Consider the following 22,341-nt stretch of genomic DNA (forward strand, 5'->3'; position numbering starts at 1 on the left):
CAAAGTGTTATTTGCTATATCTTTTGTTTTCCAGAATCAGTTAAAATGGAATCTTCTGAATCAACTTGGATTGAAAGACAGAGTCGCCCCTCACTGGCACGGCACTTGGGGGTCCTCGCAATCGGTCCCAAGCCACCTTCTTGGTCCACTGTCCACGATTTGACAGCAGCCTTCAGGAAACATTTTTTTGGGCATCTATCTTGTGCCAAGCACTGGCATAAAACAGCAAGTAACAGGCAGTTCCGGTCCTGAAGCAGCTTTCAAGGTGTAGCGGGTGTCGGCCTGGAGAACGCCAAGTGAGAAGACAAATGTGGTTCCATGAAAATTCAGTGATACGTAGAGGCTGCTGGCCTTCGGAGCACCCAACCCTGGCTTGGAGGATCTGGGAAGGCTTTTGGAGGAAATGAAATCTACCTTGGCTAAGAACTGACCAGGAGAAGAAGAGAAGGAAGAAACAGTCCTTGTGGAAAGAGTGATGTGCTCAAAAGTCTAGAAGTGAAGATGGACAAGGCTGGAATTCAGAGGGTGAAGGGGCCAGGGACAAGAGATGAACCTAGAGAGGCATGCAGGGGCCAGACTCAGCAGGGCCTTGAACACTCTGGGAAGGAGGTGACGATGGCCTAAATCTAAGCCGTGGCCTCGAGGATGCAGCGCCCCGCCTCACTCCACCTAGCCTCAATGGGATTATACTGCTTCACACTCCCCAGGCATGCCGTGCACTCCGGGCTGTCGGGCCTTTGCACAAGCTGTCCCTTCTCTCTTGAGTGCCTCCTCTGTCCCTTACATGGACTTATGTAAGGCGCCTCTCAAAGGTCTCTTCCTGTACAAACCCTTCCCAACCCCAAGACTGAATCAATCAATCAGTTCCTACGCCATGCACTTACTTCTTGTTATAGAGACTTCGTGGAGAGGAGGATGTCTGCCCAAATTAATATCTGTCTTCTTTCAGAATCACCCCTCTCGGTGGCAGCCGAGCAGCCATGTCCGGGCAATGTGACCATGTGCCTTGGGCATCGCTGGCCGAGTCAGGAGAGGACGCTGGAACCAGGTCTCGCCTCTCTCACTCAGAAACCAAGGCTGAGACACGCTAGTAGGTCCTGCTATGTGCTTTATCTGGGGGGATGTTTAAACTTGGGATGTATGGGCTAGGCGACCTCTCCATTGTATGGAGAAGTGCAGAAAGCTGAGCAAGAAAACCAGTGGCTTCCATGGTTCTTGACAACTTTCCAGTATCTTGTTCTAGTCACTCATGATCCCTGACCAGATGTCACGGTGCTAGTGACGTGAAGACCCCTGTATCCTTATGACTCATCCCAACTCTTGGTGTGAGCTGGTTGGAATGGGTTTCAGATACTGCTGTCCTGGAAAAGGCACTCTTTTAAGGGCTCTATTGCCTTTAGACAGAAATTACTCACTTCTGTCCTAAAATCAAAGTGGATACATATGTGTCATGGGGGCTGTCACTTTCAGAGCCAATTCCAGATGAACACATGACCATGGAGTCATAGCACTCTTTATCTGGGCCTCACAAGCCATCACCCCAGTGTTCCAGGTGGCCCTGAAAAAATTAACTGGAACTGGCGCACAAGAGAAAAGTTATTGGCCATCAATGTTCTAGATTGGAGTCTACTTGAAGGAAGATTTTATCTCCTTTTCATGGTTGTAATCACAACATCCAGCTTTGTGCTTGACACAAGGGCAGTATGGACGAATGCTTGTTGGAGGATAAATTATGACTATTATGGTTTAGACCAGTTGCTCATTCTGGCCTCTCATTCACCCAAGATATCTTAGCTCAACAGAAGTACAGAAAGAACTCATTCTTTCCCATTTTAGAAACAAGGTCAGTAATTCAATTAGTAGTGAAGGAGCTGACATCTCGGCCTCAGGTACACACAAGCCATCTCTGCCTATCTATAACTTGTTCTTCTTTCTTCTCCCTGGGGATATGGACACATTTTAAAGTTACATCAATTTGGAGCAACGGTTCCTAAAATCCTTAGAGAATCAGAGCATTCTCTTCTTTCCAAGTTAATTATATACATTCATAAAGTTTGGCCTACTAACTTATTTGCAGATTATTTTGCCAGTGTATCCATAGTTTATCACAAATTTATTTATGCAATCTGAAAAAAAAAGTGATCTAAATACCATAGGATAATCTGGAAACTTCAGGAACTGTAAATCCTGCAAACTTCAGGAAGTGTAAACTACAGGAAACCTGTAAATTTCAGGAACTCTGTCACAGCAAACGCATGATTATTCCTTTCCCCACTTAATGTCTCTATCATATACAGACCTCCCACGACATGATCCCCTCCTTGACCCAGTGGAGCAAAAAGTCTTTCTGACTACCTTGATAGGCTACAATTAGTAAACAAACAAAAAGGGCGTCTTAAAAATCAGTAACATACCAACTCCATTAACTGTTTGAGCTGACCTATCTCTTCAGGCAGCGATCCAAGTTTGTTGTTACTTGCAATTAAGACTTTGAGAGGCAGACCACACAGGCAGGCCGGCAGGGCGGACAGCTGATTCCGACTGCGAAGAAATACAAGAACTCTGGTAAACAGGCAGGCTACTTCATACTGTTTGTGAACATGCTTTTTTAACAAACAAGGAGAAAAGAGTGACCGAAGAAAACATTTTGCAAATATAAAAAGTCTGATAAACTTTTATAAAAACGCAAAGCCCAAGTGTATAAGAAAATAAAAAATAGTTTTTAAAAAAGAGAGGCATAGGCACTTTTGAGGGAAACAACTTTCTCCAGCACAAGGGACCCTATCAAGGCCCCTGCAGATGCTGTTGGCCAGCCTGAGAGCATATGGGCAACACAGGCTGTACCACCAATGGCAACGGGAAGCTGGTGCCAACTGTTTCCTTTCTGGCAGCGCGAGCGGGAGATTCAGCGAGGACGAAAGCAACCAGCCCGCAACGGGGAAGTGTCATTGCATCCATCTTAGCAGTGACGAGGAAGATCATTTTGCTGTAACTCACAAAACCACCGGGCCCATTTCCAACATTTTGATTCAGCTTCCTTTTGTTAAAGCAAGAGCTCTGTGGTTAAATTCTGCTTGGGTTATCTGTGAGAGAGCTAATTAAAAAAGAAAACGGAAAGTCGGCCTTCTGGCAAAAGTGAAGCTGGAGCCAAGAGGGGCTCAGTTTCACAGAGGAGCCGGAAAAGTGTAAGTCCAGGCCTCACCTCCGCTCTCCATTAAAAGGTCTCTACTCTACTTAATGGTCCGCATTAAGAAGTCTTTAAATTTCCCATCATCACTGCTAGTTGACTGAGAGCCGGGAAAATATCGGGTAAGTGAAATCTATGAATCACCCATAAGTATATGTCGGCCATTTATTTACCTTCCCCTCCACAAGGAGCCCTTTTCCTGCTATCAAGTAAGGAGACAGATGGTTTTCAGTTTCCCTTTCTTTCTCAGCCATTCTACTGAGGGAGCCAACCACCAGGCAGTGAAATATCTACAAATCTGTACTTGGAACTTCTGTGTGTATTCGCACACATGTGTGAGACTTCGGAAGCTGTGGTACCATGTGCGTATTTGTGGGTGTGCATATGTCTTTGTGTGTGAGAGAAAGGAACAGGCAGATAGACTGGAAACACACCAAAATGTTAGCAGTAGCCATTTTTTGGGAGTCGGTACAGTGAGTGGATTTTATTTTCTTTATTATACTTTGCTGTATTTTCCAAAATTCCTACAAAGTGCTTTCATAATTTGGGAAGAAATGTCATTATAAAAAGAAACTTCACTTGGATACTGGTTACATGGGTGCTTCTAGGTGTGAAAATTCATGAAGATGTACACTTACAATCTGTGCACTTTTCCACACGTATGTGATAGTTCAGTGGAACCTTTTACGCCCTCACCCTACCATGTGAGGGGGTGGGTATCTGATTAGGAAAGGGTGTCTCTAACGGACGGGCTCAGAAAAAGCAGGTGCTGTGCTGTCAAAATCGCCTTTCCAACCTGGGTGCCCCCCTGTGACCACTGTGACCAGGTGCCTGTTGCCAGGTAACCATACGTCAGGAAGAAAATGTAGAGCCATGTCTTCTCTCCCCTGCCCAGATGTGAAAAGAAAGCTCTTTGCAAAAAGGCACAGAAGGAAAAGAGCTTTCTCTCAGGGGGTCCACCAGAGGGGGAAGGAGAGTGAGTGCCCTTGAGGGTGGAGGTTGTATCCTGGTGCTGGAAGGACCAACTGGCTCTTAGCTTCCCCCCTGGCTAGGATAACAGGCTAGAACAGCGGCAATGGGCTCGCCCTGACACTCTCTCCTGATGTCTGGGGGCAGCGGAAGGGGGTACCAGGGCTACCAGGCCATCTTTCTGTGCCCTCACACCCCTCGCGCTGCCCCCTCTCAGCTGCAAGAGCCCACTGGGGCTCCTCGGTCTTGAAGAAGGGGCCTTCCCAGTGCCCTGCTGGGACAGCTTTCTTCAAGCTCCAAAAAAGTTTCCTGAGACACTCCCTCTGGAAAGGAGAACTCAGTTTATTAAAAGGCGACAAGTAAATAATTTGGAATTTGTGGTTTAAAATATTTCTTAATATACAATTTCACCTAGTGAGGATGGGTAAATTAAAACGTTAATACGGTTAATTCTCTTATTCTGGAGCCATATTTGAACTTCCTTTGGAAGAGAGGATAACGGGAACAAAGGTAAGTATTTTTAGAAATGTCTACGCTCCTATTTTCCACAGAATCAACAATTACAGTTGGAGATCTTTCCTGTGTTTCTCTGCTTGGAAACTCAGATTTAAAGTATTCCCAGTCTCACTACCTCAATGCGGGCATCTAATCAGATTAGCAGGTATTGCATTGGGAGAGCATCTATATACCGTTGAAGCAATGCAATGAAGCTTCTGCTCCTTCAGACACGTAAGCATTTAAAATTACATGGGATTATTCCCACTGCAGTTCTTCCAGGATGGCTAACTAATTTAAAATAAAATTTAGGCTTGTGAAAGCATTTGGGGATGAATGCTTTTTATGCTTAAAGCAGCTGATGGAATAGCCTATTTATTTATGCCCTACACATTCCTCTATCTATACTGTAGTTAATCATCTGTAGGCAAATCGAGATGCCAGGACTAGTCATAATACAGCATGCCACAGGCCTGGGGCACATTTCTTCTATTTCATCCATCCGTTCCCTCAGCCTGTACTTTGTATATTTTATCACAAGATGTTCCTGTATTACTGGTAATTTCCCCCATAGAAAAAGGAAATATACACACACACACACACACAAAAACCCATTAGCTCTCCAGCAAATATTTATAAAGAAGAGGAGAAACTGCACGCCCTTTAATCCTCTCCCCACTAAAGACCACATCAGCAGCCTGAGCTTTTTGAAACTACTCATCTGGCAGCAATTTTTCTCAAGCAAGTAAGTGCCTCAGGCCACAATCCACCACTCCGGCCCCCACTTGTCTCCTGCAGCCCTCTGCACTATGAACAGGCCCTTGAAGGAAAGAATGGTTAAAAATAAGACCGTACAGCATCTGATCAGGTAATGGCCAACATTTATTTTCAAATCCAGCCCGGGAGTCACATCTGAAAGCAATATTTTTTTTTTTAAAAAAAAGATCTTTTAAACTCACTCATTACAAAAGAGTAAATTAACGGGGGAAAAGGGCCACTTATTCAGAAGTAGAAATTACAGATTCGGTCGTGGTGGCCTGAGCCTTCCTGCCACCACAGAGCAGGGCCTCCCCGGTGTCCCTCGTCACTCTCCCTGCTCAGGCTGGTGGAGGACGGCGTGAGGAGGAAGGAGGAGGGGCAGGAAGGCAGTGGGCTCTTCCCAGTCTGTGATTACTGCTAACGCTTTGTCTTCCTTCTTTCTCGGCTGAATGACTTCCTACTAGACTTACCGGTCTGTTTCCTCATTTCAGGGTGAAACAAGGCAGCTCATCATAACCTGAACAGTCCTGACGGCCTAAGTTTGCAGGCTAAATTCCTCTTCAAGTATTACTACCCTCGCTTAACAAAAGTCCTAAACTAAGGAATTCACAAACCAAGTCACTTCTGCATGGTTTCACTTTTATTTATTTTTTAAATAAATTTATTTATTTTATTTATTTATTTTTGGCTGCGTTGAGTCTTCGTTGCTGCGCGTGGGCTTTCTCTAGTTGCGGCGAGCGGGGGCTACTTTTCGTTGCAGTGCGCGGGCTTCTCACTGCGGTGGTTTCTCTTGTTGCGGAGCACAGGCTCTAGGTGCGCGGGCTTCAGTAGTTGTGGCTCATGGGCTCAGTAGTTGTGGCTCATGGGCTCTAGAGCGCAGGCTCAGTAGTTGTGGCACACAGGCTTCGTTGCTCCACGGCACGTGGGATCTTCCTGGACCAGGGCTTGAACCCATGTCCCCTGCGTTGGCAGGCGGATTCTTAACCACTGCGCCACCAGGGAAGCCCTGGTTTCACTTTTAGAGAGTCTTATTTTAATGTATTTTGACTATGGCCTTCCTTATCAATATCCATGCTTTCAGACTTAATTTGGTATTTAACATTATTTATTACTGGTTTATCAGAAAGTTATATTTTCCTTAATGTATGTGATGATAAAAACATGCTATAGTCTTACATGTGATTTTATTATCAGACATCATATGAGTTTTTTATTCTACTGGAATAGATCCTTTTTGCAAGTGAATGGGTTCACTTAATAATGAAACATGGAACTCACTTAAAATAATTTATAGAAAGATTTCTATAACAGATTCACCTACTCAGTTGGTACAGAGATCACCAGCTGTGGAATTAGAAAACCTGGGTTCAAATCTCATCTCTGCCATAATCGTCCATAGAACTTTAGGTAAGTCACTTAACCTCTCTGACTCTGTCATCCATAAAACATAGATAATAATACCTACCTAACATGATACATGAGATTATGGATGTAAAAGTGCTTAGCCCAACACTAAATCCATATATTAAGGTTAAACCATTCCCAACACCACTAACGTGGCAAAGCAATGGGAGGTGACCAAAAAGAGCTTGATTAGGTTTCAGTTATTGATTTTATTTCCTAACTGCTAACATTTGAACCACTCTTAAACTATGGTTGCATGTTCAATTTGTCGAAAACATATGCCAATTTAAGATGATGATTCGGAGGCATGTTGGGGAAAACCAGGCTGGTTTCAGGCCAAAACAAACCAAGTAACTCTTTCCAATCTGGAGAACCAGGACTAGAACAAAAAAAAATCACACGACTGACCTTTTCTCTCCCATCTTCTCTAATTCCAAGATCCTACCATTACTCTGGGAAAACATGAATACCCAGGGATCATCATCTCTATTTACTACTTAGTTTCCAAAAACTAACAGAAATAATAATGTGAAATTACAAACCTATTAACTAAGAAAATGTCACAGTGTGCCTCTAAAGGGCACAGATAAGCAGGGCAGGTTTCATGGTATCGGCACCCCAGGCTCACCCTGTATAGGTCTCAGCCAAGGAAGGGAGTAAACAAGCACACAGGAGTTATTGTATATTGCTTGTTTGAATCACATTGTCTGTGCTTTTGGCACATGAAGTACAGTGAAGAGCAGTTATTTTACTTGAGCCAAGTAAGTTTCCTCTTGCACAGGGTACCTCACCTAATTTTGTTGTATGTTCTTTTTGCATAGGCTGTTCGCCTTTAATTACATGCAGAGTGATTTTTTTCTGGTGTGTGTTTGCCACTTGACTGTTACTTGTCTTCATGCCCACACCAACAGTGAACAATATCCATAGAGAACTATTTCCTTTTTCCTGCTTGCTTCATTCTGAAAACCCACCATAGCACAATTTCTCACCCTCATTTCCTCAAATGACTAAATACTTCCCCTGCATGGCCAGCCCTCCCCCTTCATTCCCACCATCCTCATATGCCTGAGACAAGGACCAAAAACAACCAGAGCCTGGCTTTAAGCTGCCTGGAGATATCTTGGCCAACTTCAATTTTGTAAATATAAATTCTATAAATATAGCTTTAAAATAATGTGTCACATGACTTTTCTAGATAGAAATTCTATTGAAATTATGTATACGCATAAAATCTGGGAGTCCACATTTACATCTAACTTTGAAAGCAGTTCTGCTACCTACAACTTGAGGGTGACAATCATTTGAAAACTTAAATGTTGCAAAACTAGAAACACAGAGTCATCATTTCAAGTGAATCTTAAACCAGTTTTGCACACTATACCAACCCATTTCACACACTACACAATAGGGCCATTCTTTGAGAAAGTAAAAGGCAACTTTAGAAAACTAAAAGAAAAGGAGGAAGCGAGCATCTAAAGCGGCTCAGAATTCAGGCAAATTGCTGCACCAGCCATTTTGCTGTGCATACCTGCACCATATTTGGCTTCTGCAACTGAACTGGTTTCCCACAGTAACAGTCTATCAGTCTTCTCTTGAGTATAAATAAACCCTTGCTTAAAATATTCTGGTTTTTTACACCCCTAGCAGTCAGCAATCACCACTACCAATGTCTATAATTAGATTTCAAAGTGCAGTTATTGATAACTTGCCCCTTTCTCAGCTATTTCCTCTCCTTTTTTCTAAGAGCTCTTCAATTCTATAAGGACAAGTCTCTAAAAACTATTCTTTAAAGTTTCCTCTATAATATTTATCATTTCCTTCCTTCATTGTAAAATGGAGCTAAGTGTTCAAAATCAAGGAAGCTTTGGATTTCAAAGAGAACTCAACACCTGATACTAGCAAGAATAATAATTGGCCAAACACCTCCAGAGGCAACAATGTAGATCTGAGGTTTTAAGTGTTGAGACTGTAGAGGCCTGAGCCTTATGCAAAACATTGTTGCTGCCAAGTGGGAAAAGTACCACTTACTGGCTGGAAAAGATGTACTGGCACTGAAGAGAATCCTCCCACTTTCAGGAGCCATGTCCCAGGCAGAATGGACACCACCTTTTTGTTCCAAGGAAGGTACGCCTACCTTACCTGCCTTCTTCCTCCATGTCACTCCACACCAAAGCCAGGGAAATAGATATTTTTTACTTTAACATTTTTCCCTGCCAAAAAAGAAAGGGCTATTGATACTGACTGAAATGAGAAGAGGCTGCTCAGATCAACTTTTACCCAGGGGGACTGAGTTAACAAAAATCATTCATAATAAAATTTAAGGTGCCTGAGCATTTTTGTTTATCATTTGAAGACGTGTGCCTCTCCATCCATTTCCAGGAATTTTTGAATGTGTAACGCAGGTAGACATGCATGAATATATTACTCTACATACATCCTCTTCTTCCCACGTATCCTTCCAAGTAAGTGAGCCTTCAGAAAGCTTCTCTCATGTAACTTGACAGCCAATAATAACTCAGTTCCACTTAACTGCTCTAAAACTTAAACAAATCAGCAGCACATCCTCTTTACTAAAACTGCTATAAAATCCATTTACTTTACTCAAATACTAGACCTCCTGCCACTATTTTTCTTAACCCATTTTGGAATCCATAAGATATAGTATGCCATGAACTTCATTCAACAGTTCAACAAACATTTCTTGGGTGGTTATTACGTACAAGGCACTGCGCTAGGCACTTAGACAACTATTATTTTATTTATATTCACAATAATCCTGTAACATTAAACCCCCTACTTTTCAGACACAAAAACCGATGTTATTCAGTGAATTTAAATCACTTGCTCCAAGTTGCCTAGCTAATGCTCAGATATGAAACCATGTGGGTTGGGCTTTAGATCAAAGTCTGTGGTCTTCCCTCAATACAATACAGCCTCTTCTCATTCTACTTTGGAATAAAAAGTACAGGTAAACCAGGAAAACAGTAGGAGGAGGGCTCTAAATTCCAAACGGAGGCAACTGAGACACTAGACTGACAATTCAATGACTGCTTTATATAAAAAGGGATGGAGGAAAGGGTCGAAGATCATCTCTGAGATTCCAAGCTGGAGGATAGGATGCTGGAGAAAAGCAGTAGTAGGAGCATGGCTAGGAAGAAGGTTCCAAATATGCTAATTTGGGAAAGAAAAAAATGGGCTTAGTTTAGCCCATGTTGAACTTTGAGGTGTTCCATCTAAGAGGAATTGAATTTTAGGCAATTGGGAAAATAAGGACTAGTGTTAAAATGAGTCAAAGTGACAGAGAATGTATTGGATACACACACATAAGGCATGAGGTCTGAGAGTGAAGATTTAAGGACCAAAGATGGGGCTTTGGGGAATACTAGCATTTAAGGTGCAGGAAGAGAAAGAACATCGAGATACAGGAATAGAGAAGAGACAGAAAGAAGTAGAAAAGTGAGCAGGAAAGCATGTGACCAAATCAAGGGAGAAAGATGCTACGGTGTCAAATGCTGAAAGAAAGCCAATTATTTCCTACACTTACTGAGAGCCACTCTGCCCAAGAACCTGTTCTAAGCGCCGAGAAAATGTGAAATGTACATGAATCCTAAAGCTTAACTCCTACCAAGATAGGCAACATCCCTCAGAGCTGCTATCCCCTACCTCCGACTTGAACGTGGATCTTATATTTTAAAAGTGCTGGAGCAGCAAATATTTCCTACTGGGTTTCTCAAATTTAAGATAAAAAATGAGTGACTCTTCAGGAATAAAGGAAGTGAGACTTCCTTTATGGGTCTTATCCTGTAAGGTGGAATGAAGGACTCCAGGCTCGTCCTAAACAACTCTTTAAACAAGTGTCTGCAGATTTGGACACCACTGTCAGATGCTCAAAGGTTGCCTCTGCCGAAGTCCCCAGGTGTTCTCTCCAGGTACTGAGGTCACAGTGGTCTCTGGCAGGGACTAATGCACCAGAGGGGCCACCCCTCATATCAGTTTACTTAAATTCCCTGAAGATCATCCATTTAAATGGGCAAACAAAAGTGAAAGCAGTGCACTGCCTTCAAAGCACTCTCACTATATCCTCAGTCCTCCCTGCCCACCTACGTGCAAACAGCCTCTCACAGTCTTTAGAACACAGGATCTGAAAGGAAGAGTTTCACAGTCCCCACTGAACACCTCTTTATTTTTTTCTTCTACCTACAGTCCTGTTCAAATAGTTCACAGAGCTATACAGTTCTTGCACGTGGTGATATAAATTAAATTATCTGGTGTATCAGGAAAAACTGTGACCTTGAAATGAACAAAAACCATTACTGGGGGTCCTGTCTAGCACACCCTTCCAGATTATCTCCGCTATTCATTGTCCTTGAGTTACTGTACAACTCTGTGTTTGTAGAAATGGATTGTAATGCAAATCATTTTTGTCCACAGAAATACAGATGAATCATGAAGAGTGTAGAGGAATTATAACTGACTGCTGCCCTCTGGATACTGACCAGCTTTGCAACTATTTGTAAATTTACTTCAGCAAGCCCACTAATGTGTATGTGTGTGTGTGTGTGTGTGTGTTGAATTCTCCTTTAAACAGGATATAACATTCTACTGGTTCCTTCATTAATTAATGGGTTAAATACAATCTTCAACAGATGTACATTTTAGATTTGTATGAGAGTCATGATTTTACCTTTTTTAAAAGAATTACCCTTTAACAGGTGATTAGTTTTAGCCATAGCGACTCTGGTGTTTCAACAATGACATTTCAGGGCAGACAATTTAATTTAAAGACCCAGCTGCTTTAGACTTTTGGTCAAGGTCATTCTTTTCCTCATTATATAATACAGAGCTCTCAGAAACTGAAAAAAATCCCCTCACGCCCTCCAGAAAAAGTTCAATCTTATTCAGGAGCTGGGGAGAAGAAAAAACCTTAAACTTGAGTACTAGTGAGTGATTGATATATTCTTTGCACTTTTCAGTACTTATTTCTTCTCAAAATTAATTGCATATTTTAATTGATCATTAATAATAAACAACATTCAGATTTATACATATTTAAAAGGTGCTCAATAAAGAATAAATCAGCCTGGATGGCAGCTGTGTGAACACACTCTATGCTGTAGTACTTCCTGGGCCTTTCTCTTTTCTACTCACATTTCATCGTGTCTTTCAACACATCCAGTCCATACAGATATCTCGGCCTCTGAACAGGGCATCACGAAGGCACATACTTTTTAACTTCATCTTTTTTTAGACATGAGGTCAGTTCCTAAATCTTCAGGTGATAAACATTCTTCTAAATCAGTGTTTACAAAATGGTGTTCTGCAAAGCACATTCTAGGAGATGCCAATAGGTAGACCTCACAAAAAAAGGGAGGAGAGTTCTGATAGCACAATACGTGGACTTTTTTTTTAAAGCAAGCATACCTATTAACATCCAACATAACACTTTTCCATAGACTATACTTTTAGGAAATGGTGTTCTACTTACACCCTAATGTGTCTAATGGCATCAGTGTGGTTAGAAATATGTAACTTCTTTTCTCCTAGGGAATTTGGCAGGCAGGTTTTCTCCAGTTCTATTGCTCTCTATTCATGAACAGAAGGACTAATCATTCAGTAGAATAGATCAATTTTCTCATATTATTTTCCCATCCCTTTCTGTGATGGTTTGCCAGTTGCCACATGGGAGTTTCAGAAACACATTGCCTGATGTCATGAGGATAAGGTAGATAAGCTGGGATTAATAGACAATACAGTTCCACACGATCCAACTCTCAAAATGACCCAGATCTTCTGGTTATTTGGATCTCACCATTCAGAGAGATCATCTCATTCCATCTGTTCTGACAGTCCGTCTGGTCCAGAGAGGATAAAGGTATTCCAAGAGATGACAGGAGATGAAAAAAAATGCCTCACAGAATAACCTGCTCACCTCACAACCACTCCCTTTGTACCCTAAGCACCCAATCCCTTGACTCTTTCTAGATAAAGCACTACAGACTATGCATTGATTCTTGACTTTATTTCTCATCCCTGAAAAAAAAATGTTATTTGGAACTATTACACATGTTGAAACTCCTGGCTACATAATTTTATCGAGATTTCCCCTCCCTGAGTTCTCAGAGCACAAGCATTCCTCTACAGAAGTAGGATAATACTTTTAACATAATATTCTGCAATTTTCTAGCCACTACAATGTATGTTTTATTACTTTTGAAAATGAAGGGATGCATTTAGATCTGGATTGGGAAACTCAGAAAACCAATATTGCGTCTCTTTTTCTCAAAAGCAACTCTTATAAAAAACTTTATTTGTCCAGTTACTGTAATTGTTACTAACAAGCAACAAAGAACACTAAGAGAACAAAGGGATGCCCTGGGTTGGCCATTATACCTCCAGACTGCAGTCAAATCCTACTTCCTTAAAGCCCTAATTCCAGGGAAGAAGGCATGGAGGATGCTGACAAGATAGAAAAGGCAGAGTTCAACAAAGAAAGGATTGAAGATTAAGAAGTCAAATTCTCACAAACTTCAATTTAAGGTCGAAGGCAACAAGACTGGTTCTCATCAAGTTTTATAATAAAATAAACAACTCAAAGGAATTCAGGATTAAGTTGTTTTTAGGCAACCAACAAAGTATACTACTATAAGAGTAAAAGAGTGCATACAATTTCACTAATGAGTCAAAATGTATAGTTCCTGTGCTACACATCTCAATCACTAAGAGTCTTTTCCATTAAGGAATCCCATGGTGCTACAATTTTTCTTGCTGTCAAAGTATTACTGTACTTTCACTCCCAATATGTTAAAGGCATATTCATGCTTGAAAAATACCCCAAATATAAAGAAATAAGAACTAATAAAGAGACTAAAAAAATGTGAAAGAAATGAGAGGTCTAACATATAACTAATAGGGAGTATACAAAGAAGACGGAAATGATAGAGAAATAGAGGAAGGCACAATATTAAAATAATAAATTTTTCTAGAATTGATGAAAGACATGAATCTTCAGACTCAGGAAGCAAAATAAAGTGTACAGTCAGGTAAATCAAAATAATATATGCCTATACATATCATAGCATAAAGTACAGAAACACCAAAGACAAAGATATGGGAAGAAATCAAATGGAAAAATATAGAAGATTTTCTACAAACTTAAAATATGTAGACAAGCAAGGATTTTTCTATAGCAAAACAGAGGCCAGAAGGCATAATGTCTTTGATATACAATAGAAAAGAACTGTCAACTTAAAACTTTATACTAATACAAATGAAAATTTTGTACAAATAATTGAACCTTCTAAGAATGAGGAAAGACATTTCAGAAAGAAGACTGTATTTACGTACCCTCACTGAATGAACTACTTAAGGATGCATATTATAAAGGAAGGAGAGTAAACCCTAAAATAAGTGAGATGCAAAAGCAACAGTTAAGTTATACTTAGTGGATTTACTAGAACCCAGTACACAACACTTAGCATACATTCTTTTCAAGCTCATGTGTAATATTTATACATTTAACCAGGCACAGACTATAAAGCAAATATCAACCAATCTAAAGAATCAATATCAAACAAAATATTCTGCAAACACAATGCAATTAAATTAAAAATGAATTTTAAAAGATAACTATAAAAATATATTCTATCTCCAAAATATACAAACAGCTCATGCAACTCAATATCAAAAAAACAAACAACCCAGTCAAAAAATGGAAGACCTAAACAGACATTTGTCCAAAGAAGATATACAGATGGTCAACAAACACATGAAAGATGCTCAACATCACTAATTATTAGAGAAAAGCAAATCAAAACTACAATGAGATATCACCTCACACCAGTCAGAATGGCCATCATAAAAAAATCTACAAACAGTAAATGCTGGAGACGCTGTGGAGAAAAGGGAACCCTCTTGCACTGTTGGTGGGAATGTAAATTGATACAGCCACTATGGAGAGCAGTATGGAGGTTCCTTAAAAAACTAAAAGTAGAACTACCATGTGACCCAGCAATCCCACTACTGGGCATATACGCAGAGAAAACCATAATTCAAAAAGACACATGCACCCCAATGTTTGTTGCAGCACTATTTACAACAGCCAGGACATGGAAACAATCTAAATGCCCATCAACAGAGGAATGGATAAAGAAGATGTGGTACATATATACAATGGAATATTACTCAGCCATAAAAAGTAATGAAATTGGGTCATTTGTAGAGACAGGGATGGAACTAGAGACTGTCATAGAGAGTGAAGTGAGTCAGAAAGAGAAAAACAAATATCGTATATTAACGCATATATGCGGAATCTGAAAAAATTGGAACAGACGATCTTATTTACAGAAATAGAGACACAGATGTAGAGAACAAACGTATGGATACCAAGGAGGAAAGGGGTGGGGTGGGATAAATTGGGAGATTGGGATTGACATATGTACACTATTGATACTATGTATAAAATAGATAACTAATGAGAACCTACTGTATAGCACAGGGAACTCTACTCAGTGCTCTGTGGTGACCTAAATGGGAAGGAAATCCAAAAAACAGGGGATATATGTATTCGTATAGCTGATTCACTTTGCTGTACAGTAGAAACTAACACAACATTGTAAAGCAACTGTACTCCAATAAAAATTTTGAAATGTATATATATTCTATAGGAAACTCATGGGTCAAAAATGAAATACCGGAAATCAGAAAAGATTTAGGAGTGATTTTTAAAAATACCGTACATCAAAACTTTTAGGCATCAGCTAAAGCACTAAGTACAGGGAAATCCATGGCCTTAAATGCTCTTATGAGAAAAGAAAAATAACTAGAAGTTCCAGAAATTAGAAAAAGAATAAAGCTATAAGAAAATAGGCCAAAGGAAATATGATAGATAATATCAGAAATTAATGAAAAGGAAAATATCAACAGTTAGTCGTTAAACTTAAAAGCTGATTTTTTTTAAAAAAACACAATAAAAACAGACAAACTTCTGAAAAAATGAATAAAGGAAAAAACGAAGGCACGAATGTATAGGTGTTTGAAATTTAAAAAGGGAATCGAGTATGAATATAGTAGTATGAATATTTTTAATTTCCTTATTTAAATATTTAGGTTGGCCTCCTGGAAAATTCTGTAACAACTATGTTTATGATTCTGAAACGATTCAAAGGAGCATGGAATGCATCAGAGCACAGCGTTAAGCAAGATGACAACGGTGAAAGCACGGAGCAAATAATAAATGCCATAAAAATAAGTTCCACTAATTCCTATTATTCTTATTTATGAAATAGTGTATCCTAGGGATAAATCACTTTCCTATTTCCTACCTAAAGTAAAGGGCTGTTGGGACTTCACTGGTGGTCCAGTGGGTAAGACTCTGCGTTCCCAACGCAGGGAGCCAGGGTTCAATCCGTAGTCAGGGAACTAGATCCCACACGCATTCTGCATGCCGCAACTAAAGATCCCGCATGCCACAGTGAAGATCCCGCGTGCCGCAACTATGGCTCAGCGCAGACAAAATAAATAAATAAATATTTTTAAAATAAATAAATAAATAAGGTAAAGGGCTGTTGAAGGGCTCAAATATGATGGTGTAACAACGAAATCCTACTTAGCTATTAAGAAGTGATGATGATGATGATGATGGTGATGACGATAATGGTGAAAGTTATTTCAAACTTTCACATGTTTATGCTGTTTTTCTTCCTTTCCCTCTTCTCATCTACATTACTTGTTATAAGACTTGGTAAACTGTAATGCTCTTGGAGTAAATATAAGTTGATGATTGATGAAATGGCAATGTTTCAAAGGACTTTGGTCTGTCTAGTGAGAAAAATAAACGTAATTTGCAGCTTGCTCATTTGGAGCTTGCAGAAAAAATTTTGAGAATTTCCATAAACAAAAAATCTACACAATGAATTAGGAGTGAGTGTTCACCCTATTTTCAGAAAGCAAATCTGCAGCACAGAGATCTTAAAAACTATATTAAGATCAGAAGCAGAACTGAAAACAAAACCAACACGTTCTGACAGCAGTCTGGCTATCAAAGCTATAATGCCCCTTTTGTGTCTCTCTGTTCTTTTTTTTTCAATACAAACACTGATCTAAAGCAACGTCTGTGATCAGGTGATGTGTAGAATGGAAAAATCCCTTTTGGAAGTCTTGCCAAGCACGGGTTATACTAAAAGGAATGGAATCTGATAAGAAATACCTATTACGAACTCATTCGCATTTAATAAAGCCCTTCAACTACCAATGCCAATAACTTCACAGGCACAGGAATTTATAAGTATACTAAAATTTTTAGGGACTGTTTACTCAAGGTTCCACCTTAAAAACAAATGCCCAGTGAGCACATTAGAAAAGGCGAGGCTTAAACCACAAGTTGCTGCTCCTGCAATGGGTGACTCTGGTGACCACTTCCAACTCCAGCATTCTACGAAAAATACCTTCAAATTTTAAGATGATACTTCCAAATTCCAACATGGTTCATTGTGTTTTGGTGCCTTCCTGCTGACTGTCAATTCACAAAGCACAACCTAGTCACCAGAAGCCAGTTCCAAAATACATACACTAAAATATCCTCCCTTCCCCTTTGAATGCGATAAGATCTTCACAAAAGAAAGAGGGATACAAGTTTGAACTGAGCAAAATTCCTCCCCTTTTCCAGTTTAAGAAGACATCATCCATTTTCTCCATTTCTAGAAAGACAAAACACTGTCCTACAACTGAGACTTTCTTCAGAAAGGTCAGTCACAAGGAGAAGGTGTATTTCCTAGGGATAAAAATCAAAATTCTTAGGAACAATGAAAATTAATTTTTCGCTCATAACAAAAAATATAAAATCTGTGCTTTCTAAGGCAATCCTAGCATGTGGGATGCTTCTCCCAAGTCCTGCAAATACAGAGCTATAGTCTGAGGATTAAAGATTAATTCTCCAAATGAGCCCCCAAAGGAATGTGGGGATACAGGTTATACAGCCATCAGGAAGTTGGCTCATTCTGCACATTGTTTAGCGGCCAAAAGGATGCCAGGCTTCAGAAAAAGCAAGCCAAAAAGGATTCCTTGTATGGCGTGGTAACATTTTGCTTAAGAGACGGCCCCCTTCTCTACAGACAAGGCCTCACCATCCACTCCTAGGAGGCTGGGAGAGAAAGGGGCTTCTAATGAATAAACCAGCTCCTGGCTCTGTGCGTTTCATCCCAGGAAAGTAATACCACTCACCGAGAGTTCTGGAAGCACTTCGATCAAATGCTGTAAAGAACTTGCATTTCCTGGCTGCTTCTATTCCAGAACCTCTCTGAGAGGAAACTTTTAAGCTAAGCTCCCTATTCTTAGTTGCATTCACAACACCATTACACCTGCCAAAAGCCTCTCTGCTCTGGATTCTTCTATTTTTCTAAGGTACATTTTCTTCATGAGTCTCATCAACAACAATCTCTCCAACAATTTAAAACAGATTTTACATTTTGTGAGGTTTTCCTGTGTAACCCAGGTTCAAAGCGTTTGTTCCGATATAGGAACAAGCCTTGCTTAATCACTTTTATTGTTCTTGGCCACATTTCTTGAATTAAGACACTTTCTAACAGGAAGAGACACAGTAGCACATACATTAAATCAACATAACCTTTTGTTGTGAACACCAAGATGCAAAGATTAAAAGCCCAGTTCCTCAGACGCAGGCTACATAAACACCGATAAATTAATGTTTTCCACAAACAGGACATTTCTATCACGAGAGGAAAAACTAGAAAACACTTCAGTGTTTTTAACTGTGTTTCACAGTGAAGGTTTTCTTTCCATGTGCTAAATAAACCCGTCTCTTAGTCTAAGATGGGAAGTGGGCTGCTGGCACCAAGCAGCCACCTGACATTTAAAGATAATGTTGCTGAGAGATTCCGTCGGCCAAGAAGCTGGTGAGGCAGTGACTCACCATCACCACCACCATCACCTCCATTGTCATCATTATCACCAACATCATCAAATATTTATGACTGTTTACTCGGCTGGAACATGCAATGTATCCCGGAGGGTGTAATCAATTTTGACTGGTTCCCATGCATTCAAAGTCACTTCACAGGATATCTCTCTTATTTTGGAACATACAAAATCAGCAATTTCTACCTGTGATTTATTTAAAAAGAGAAAAATGTTAAAAACACAGTGAGATCATGTTTAATTTTAAGTACAGAAACATGAAATCTGTGGAACTTGTAAAAAGCAGCTTCTCTGCACTATTTTATCGAGCAACTCTTTTTCTCTGGCTAATAGAAATAAGAGGAAAAATCCTAAGTACTACAGAAAAGAAAGTGTTCGGGGTATTTACTGATAAAGCCTACTGAACTTGCCTATTTGTTAAAGCTGTTTCACACCATGCTATATCTGAGCCAATCTACACTGTGTGCTCAAAGGTAATTTACAGTATTTCTTTAATTTTCTGAAATTTATACAGACTTCCCCAACACATCTAAATTAGTGACAATTTGATTCAATGCTTCTGTCTAGAAAATGTCCTTTCAAAATCTGTATGATATTGTTTATATGTGGAATCTAAAAAATAAAACAAACTAGTGAATATAATAAAAAAGAAACAGACTCACAGATATAGAAAACAAACTAGAGGTTACCAGTAGGAAAAGGGAAGTGGGGGGCAATATAGGGGCAGGAAATAAAGAGGTACAAACTATTATGTATAAAATAAATAAGCTACGAGGACATATTGTACAACACAGGGAAAATAGCCAATATTTTATAACTATAAATGGAGCACAGCCTTTAAAAATTGTGAATCACTATGTCGTACACCTGTAACTTATATAATACTGTACATCAACTATACTCCAATTAAAAAATAATCAATCACTCAATCAAATGGACTACTAAAAAAGGGAATATGAGTTTTTTTTCACTGCCATAATATCTCGTTTGTAACTATCACAGAAAAAAAATTCGATTGAAGGGGACTCGGCAGCTCTCCTACAAAGCAGTCCTTTTGCAGCATCCTGAGTGCCTTGTTTCTTTTGCAATTAAATGGATTGGCAGTTTCTCCTCCAAAGGCCAAGAGTCAACAGAATTCCACCATGCCTCTTCACCATACCCAAGAAGAAATACCTTTTATGTTGTTGACTTAGTTTTCATGAGGGGTAGAAAAGACATGAAAAGGCCACAGTGCTCAACCCTGGTTGTTATGAAGGGGACGTCTGTCATGATCACACACAAGCACAACATTCTAAATTCCTCCTGGTTACCAGCTTGGGGGGGAGGTGGGGTGTGGGAGTGGAGGTGGGAGTTTGAAGACAGGAAAAACTCACATAGACAACACGACTATCATGTGATGTTATAACTCAGCATCTCTTAGAAGACTTACAATTTAATTAGATGGCACTGGTATTTTCTAGATACTATTATACATTTGGAGATAAACAGATATGATAAGTCACCTACCATTTCACAAGCTACAAATAAATATTTTACGCAAATATAACATTCCACCTTAAATTATTCCCAAACTGAGAAATAACTCAATTCCAAGGGTCCAATTCCTAGAGGACATGTTTCAACTAAACCCAATAATCAAACAGGAATTAAAGGCCTAATAATTGAATAAACAAGATGACCATCTCCTGGTCACTTTACAGATTGCCCTGTGTTACTATTTTATATTACACGTTGACATTCATGAAGTAAATTTGATAGAAGGCATCAAAAATAATTATATATGTATAGGGACTTTCACTGGTGGTGCAGTGGATAGAGGACTCTGCGCTCCCAAGGCAGAGGGCCTGGGTTTGATCCCTGGTCAGGGAACTAGATCCCACATGCATGCTGCAACTAAGAGTTCACATGCCACAACTAAGGAGCCCGTGTGCCGCAACTAAGGAGCCCATGTGCTGCAACTAAGGAGCCAGTGAGCTGCAACTTAGACCTGGTGCAACCAAATAAATAAACAAGTAAATATTTTTTTAAAAACCTAGTGAATTTATTAAAAAAAAAAAAAAAGTTATATACATATATATAGTACCTGGCTTTCAAAGAGATTAGAGGACATACATACATTTTTCATATACCCTGATACTGTATCTCTGAAAAGTAAGAGACATACTTTTTCTCAATCTTCTCCATTTAGTTATCAATTCCTTTAAAGAGTTCAACACTAGAGAATATGTCTTAAAACATGGTAATATTAAAGTAGGAGATGTGAGCAAAGAAAACCAAAACAAAATAAAAATGATCTATATAAATAGGACGAAAGATAAAGAGATATTAAACCCAATGAGAAAGCAAACCATTACAAGCAGAAAACAAACTTTAAAAAGTTGGATGCTTAATGATCCCTTTATTTCTTTCCTTTCCTTTACTTAGAAATTCACCACAAAACTTTGTTTACAATACTCCAAACACTTCCTCTTCAACCATTGTCAGTTTCAACAAATTCTCTCTGTTCTTGAATTAAAGACTCCTGAGATTCATATTCCAATACAGTCTTTCTACCATCTGAAGACAGCAACGTTATTCTACCCTCAACTAGGCTCAACATAAAAATCATCCTACCAAAACAAATTTTATTAATGCTTTTAAAGCAAAATACAAAGTTAAGAATAGATTCTCTAGTATTTGTAGAATTTTATAGTTTACATCATGCCAGAAGAAATATGTCATCTATATCCAAAAGTTTCTCAGTGTATATATATTTAAAACAACAATGCAAGGTTAAATCTATTTACTTGCTGCATGCAGGGCTGCTGGAGGTGAAAGTGTCAGGAGTAGGTAAGTGAAGTAAACACACCAACTACATAGCTCTTGGGTTATTTCCCCTATATGGGTTGGGATTAGAAGGCAGATGTTTTAGGGAGATAATGAGCCAATATCTATAGACACCACTCTACTGGTTCCATCAGGCAACAAGGTAATCAACATTCTGTTGCAGAAGAAACAGCATGAATGGTTCTTACACAAGAAAACTCAAATGAACTAGAAACCTGGAAAAATGAAAGTTACACATGTTGAGCCTCTAGATTATCCTAATAGTAACCTACATCTTATTTACCAAAAATAAGAGCCACTTAAAAACATGACCAAGATTTATTTTTCACTCCCAAGGAAAAAGATATGCAGTCCTAACGAAATGCAATGGAAACCCATTTTTGACTTCAAAGAAAGCTGCAGAAGACTCCTAACTCTCAGTGGTCAACCAAAACAAACAAACAAACAACAAAAACCCTAAAAAAATAAATGACATTATTATCTATCATAAATTAATGCTATACCTGGTTTATTGGGAATCCTGCCCTTTAAAGTTTGGCATATTGTTACGCAGCACAAGCCTTGCTAGTTAGGTCTACTCTTTGCACATTAAGATAATGCAACTGACAAGAGTGAAGGCTGCACAAAGGCTTGAACTTTGCAACTTTGTTTTAATAGTAGAGATAGATTTGATAAAACAGCTCCCCTTCTCTTCTGACATCCCAGATGTGAGTCAAGACTTTAGGAAACAAGGAGTCAAAATCTGCCCAGAGAAGTTGACAGTCACAGCA

General features: G+C 39.4%; 1 protein-coding gene across 2 annotated transcripts in view; it reads right to left on the reverse strand.

Moving 5' to 3' along the window:
• The window catches only part of LRCH1 (leucine rich repeats and calponin homology domain containing 1), a 187,499-nt gene that overhangs the window by 73,256 nt on the left and 91,902 nt on the right, over positions 1-22,341 (reverse strand). For both annotated transcript variants that reach the window (XM_068526633.1, XM_068526634.1), the window contains exon 3: positions 2,415-2,541. In XM_068526633.1, coding sequence (XP_068382734.1) covers positions 2,415-2,541 — 127 coding nt within the window. The remainder of the gene's footprint in view (positions 1-2,414; positions 2,542-22,341) is intronic.

The sequence above is a fragment of the Eschrichtius robustus genome, chromosome 18 (assembly GCF_028021215.1).
Source record: "Eschrichtius robustus isolate mEscRob2 chromosome 18, mEscRob2.pri, whole genome shotgun sequence".
In the NCBI taxonomy this organism is placed as follows: domain Eukaryota; kingdom Metazoa; phylum Chordata; class Mammalia; order Artiodactyla; family Eschrichtiidae; genus Eschrichtius; species Eschrichtius robustus.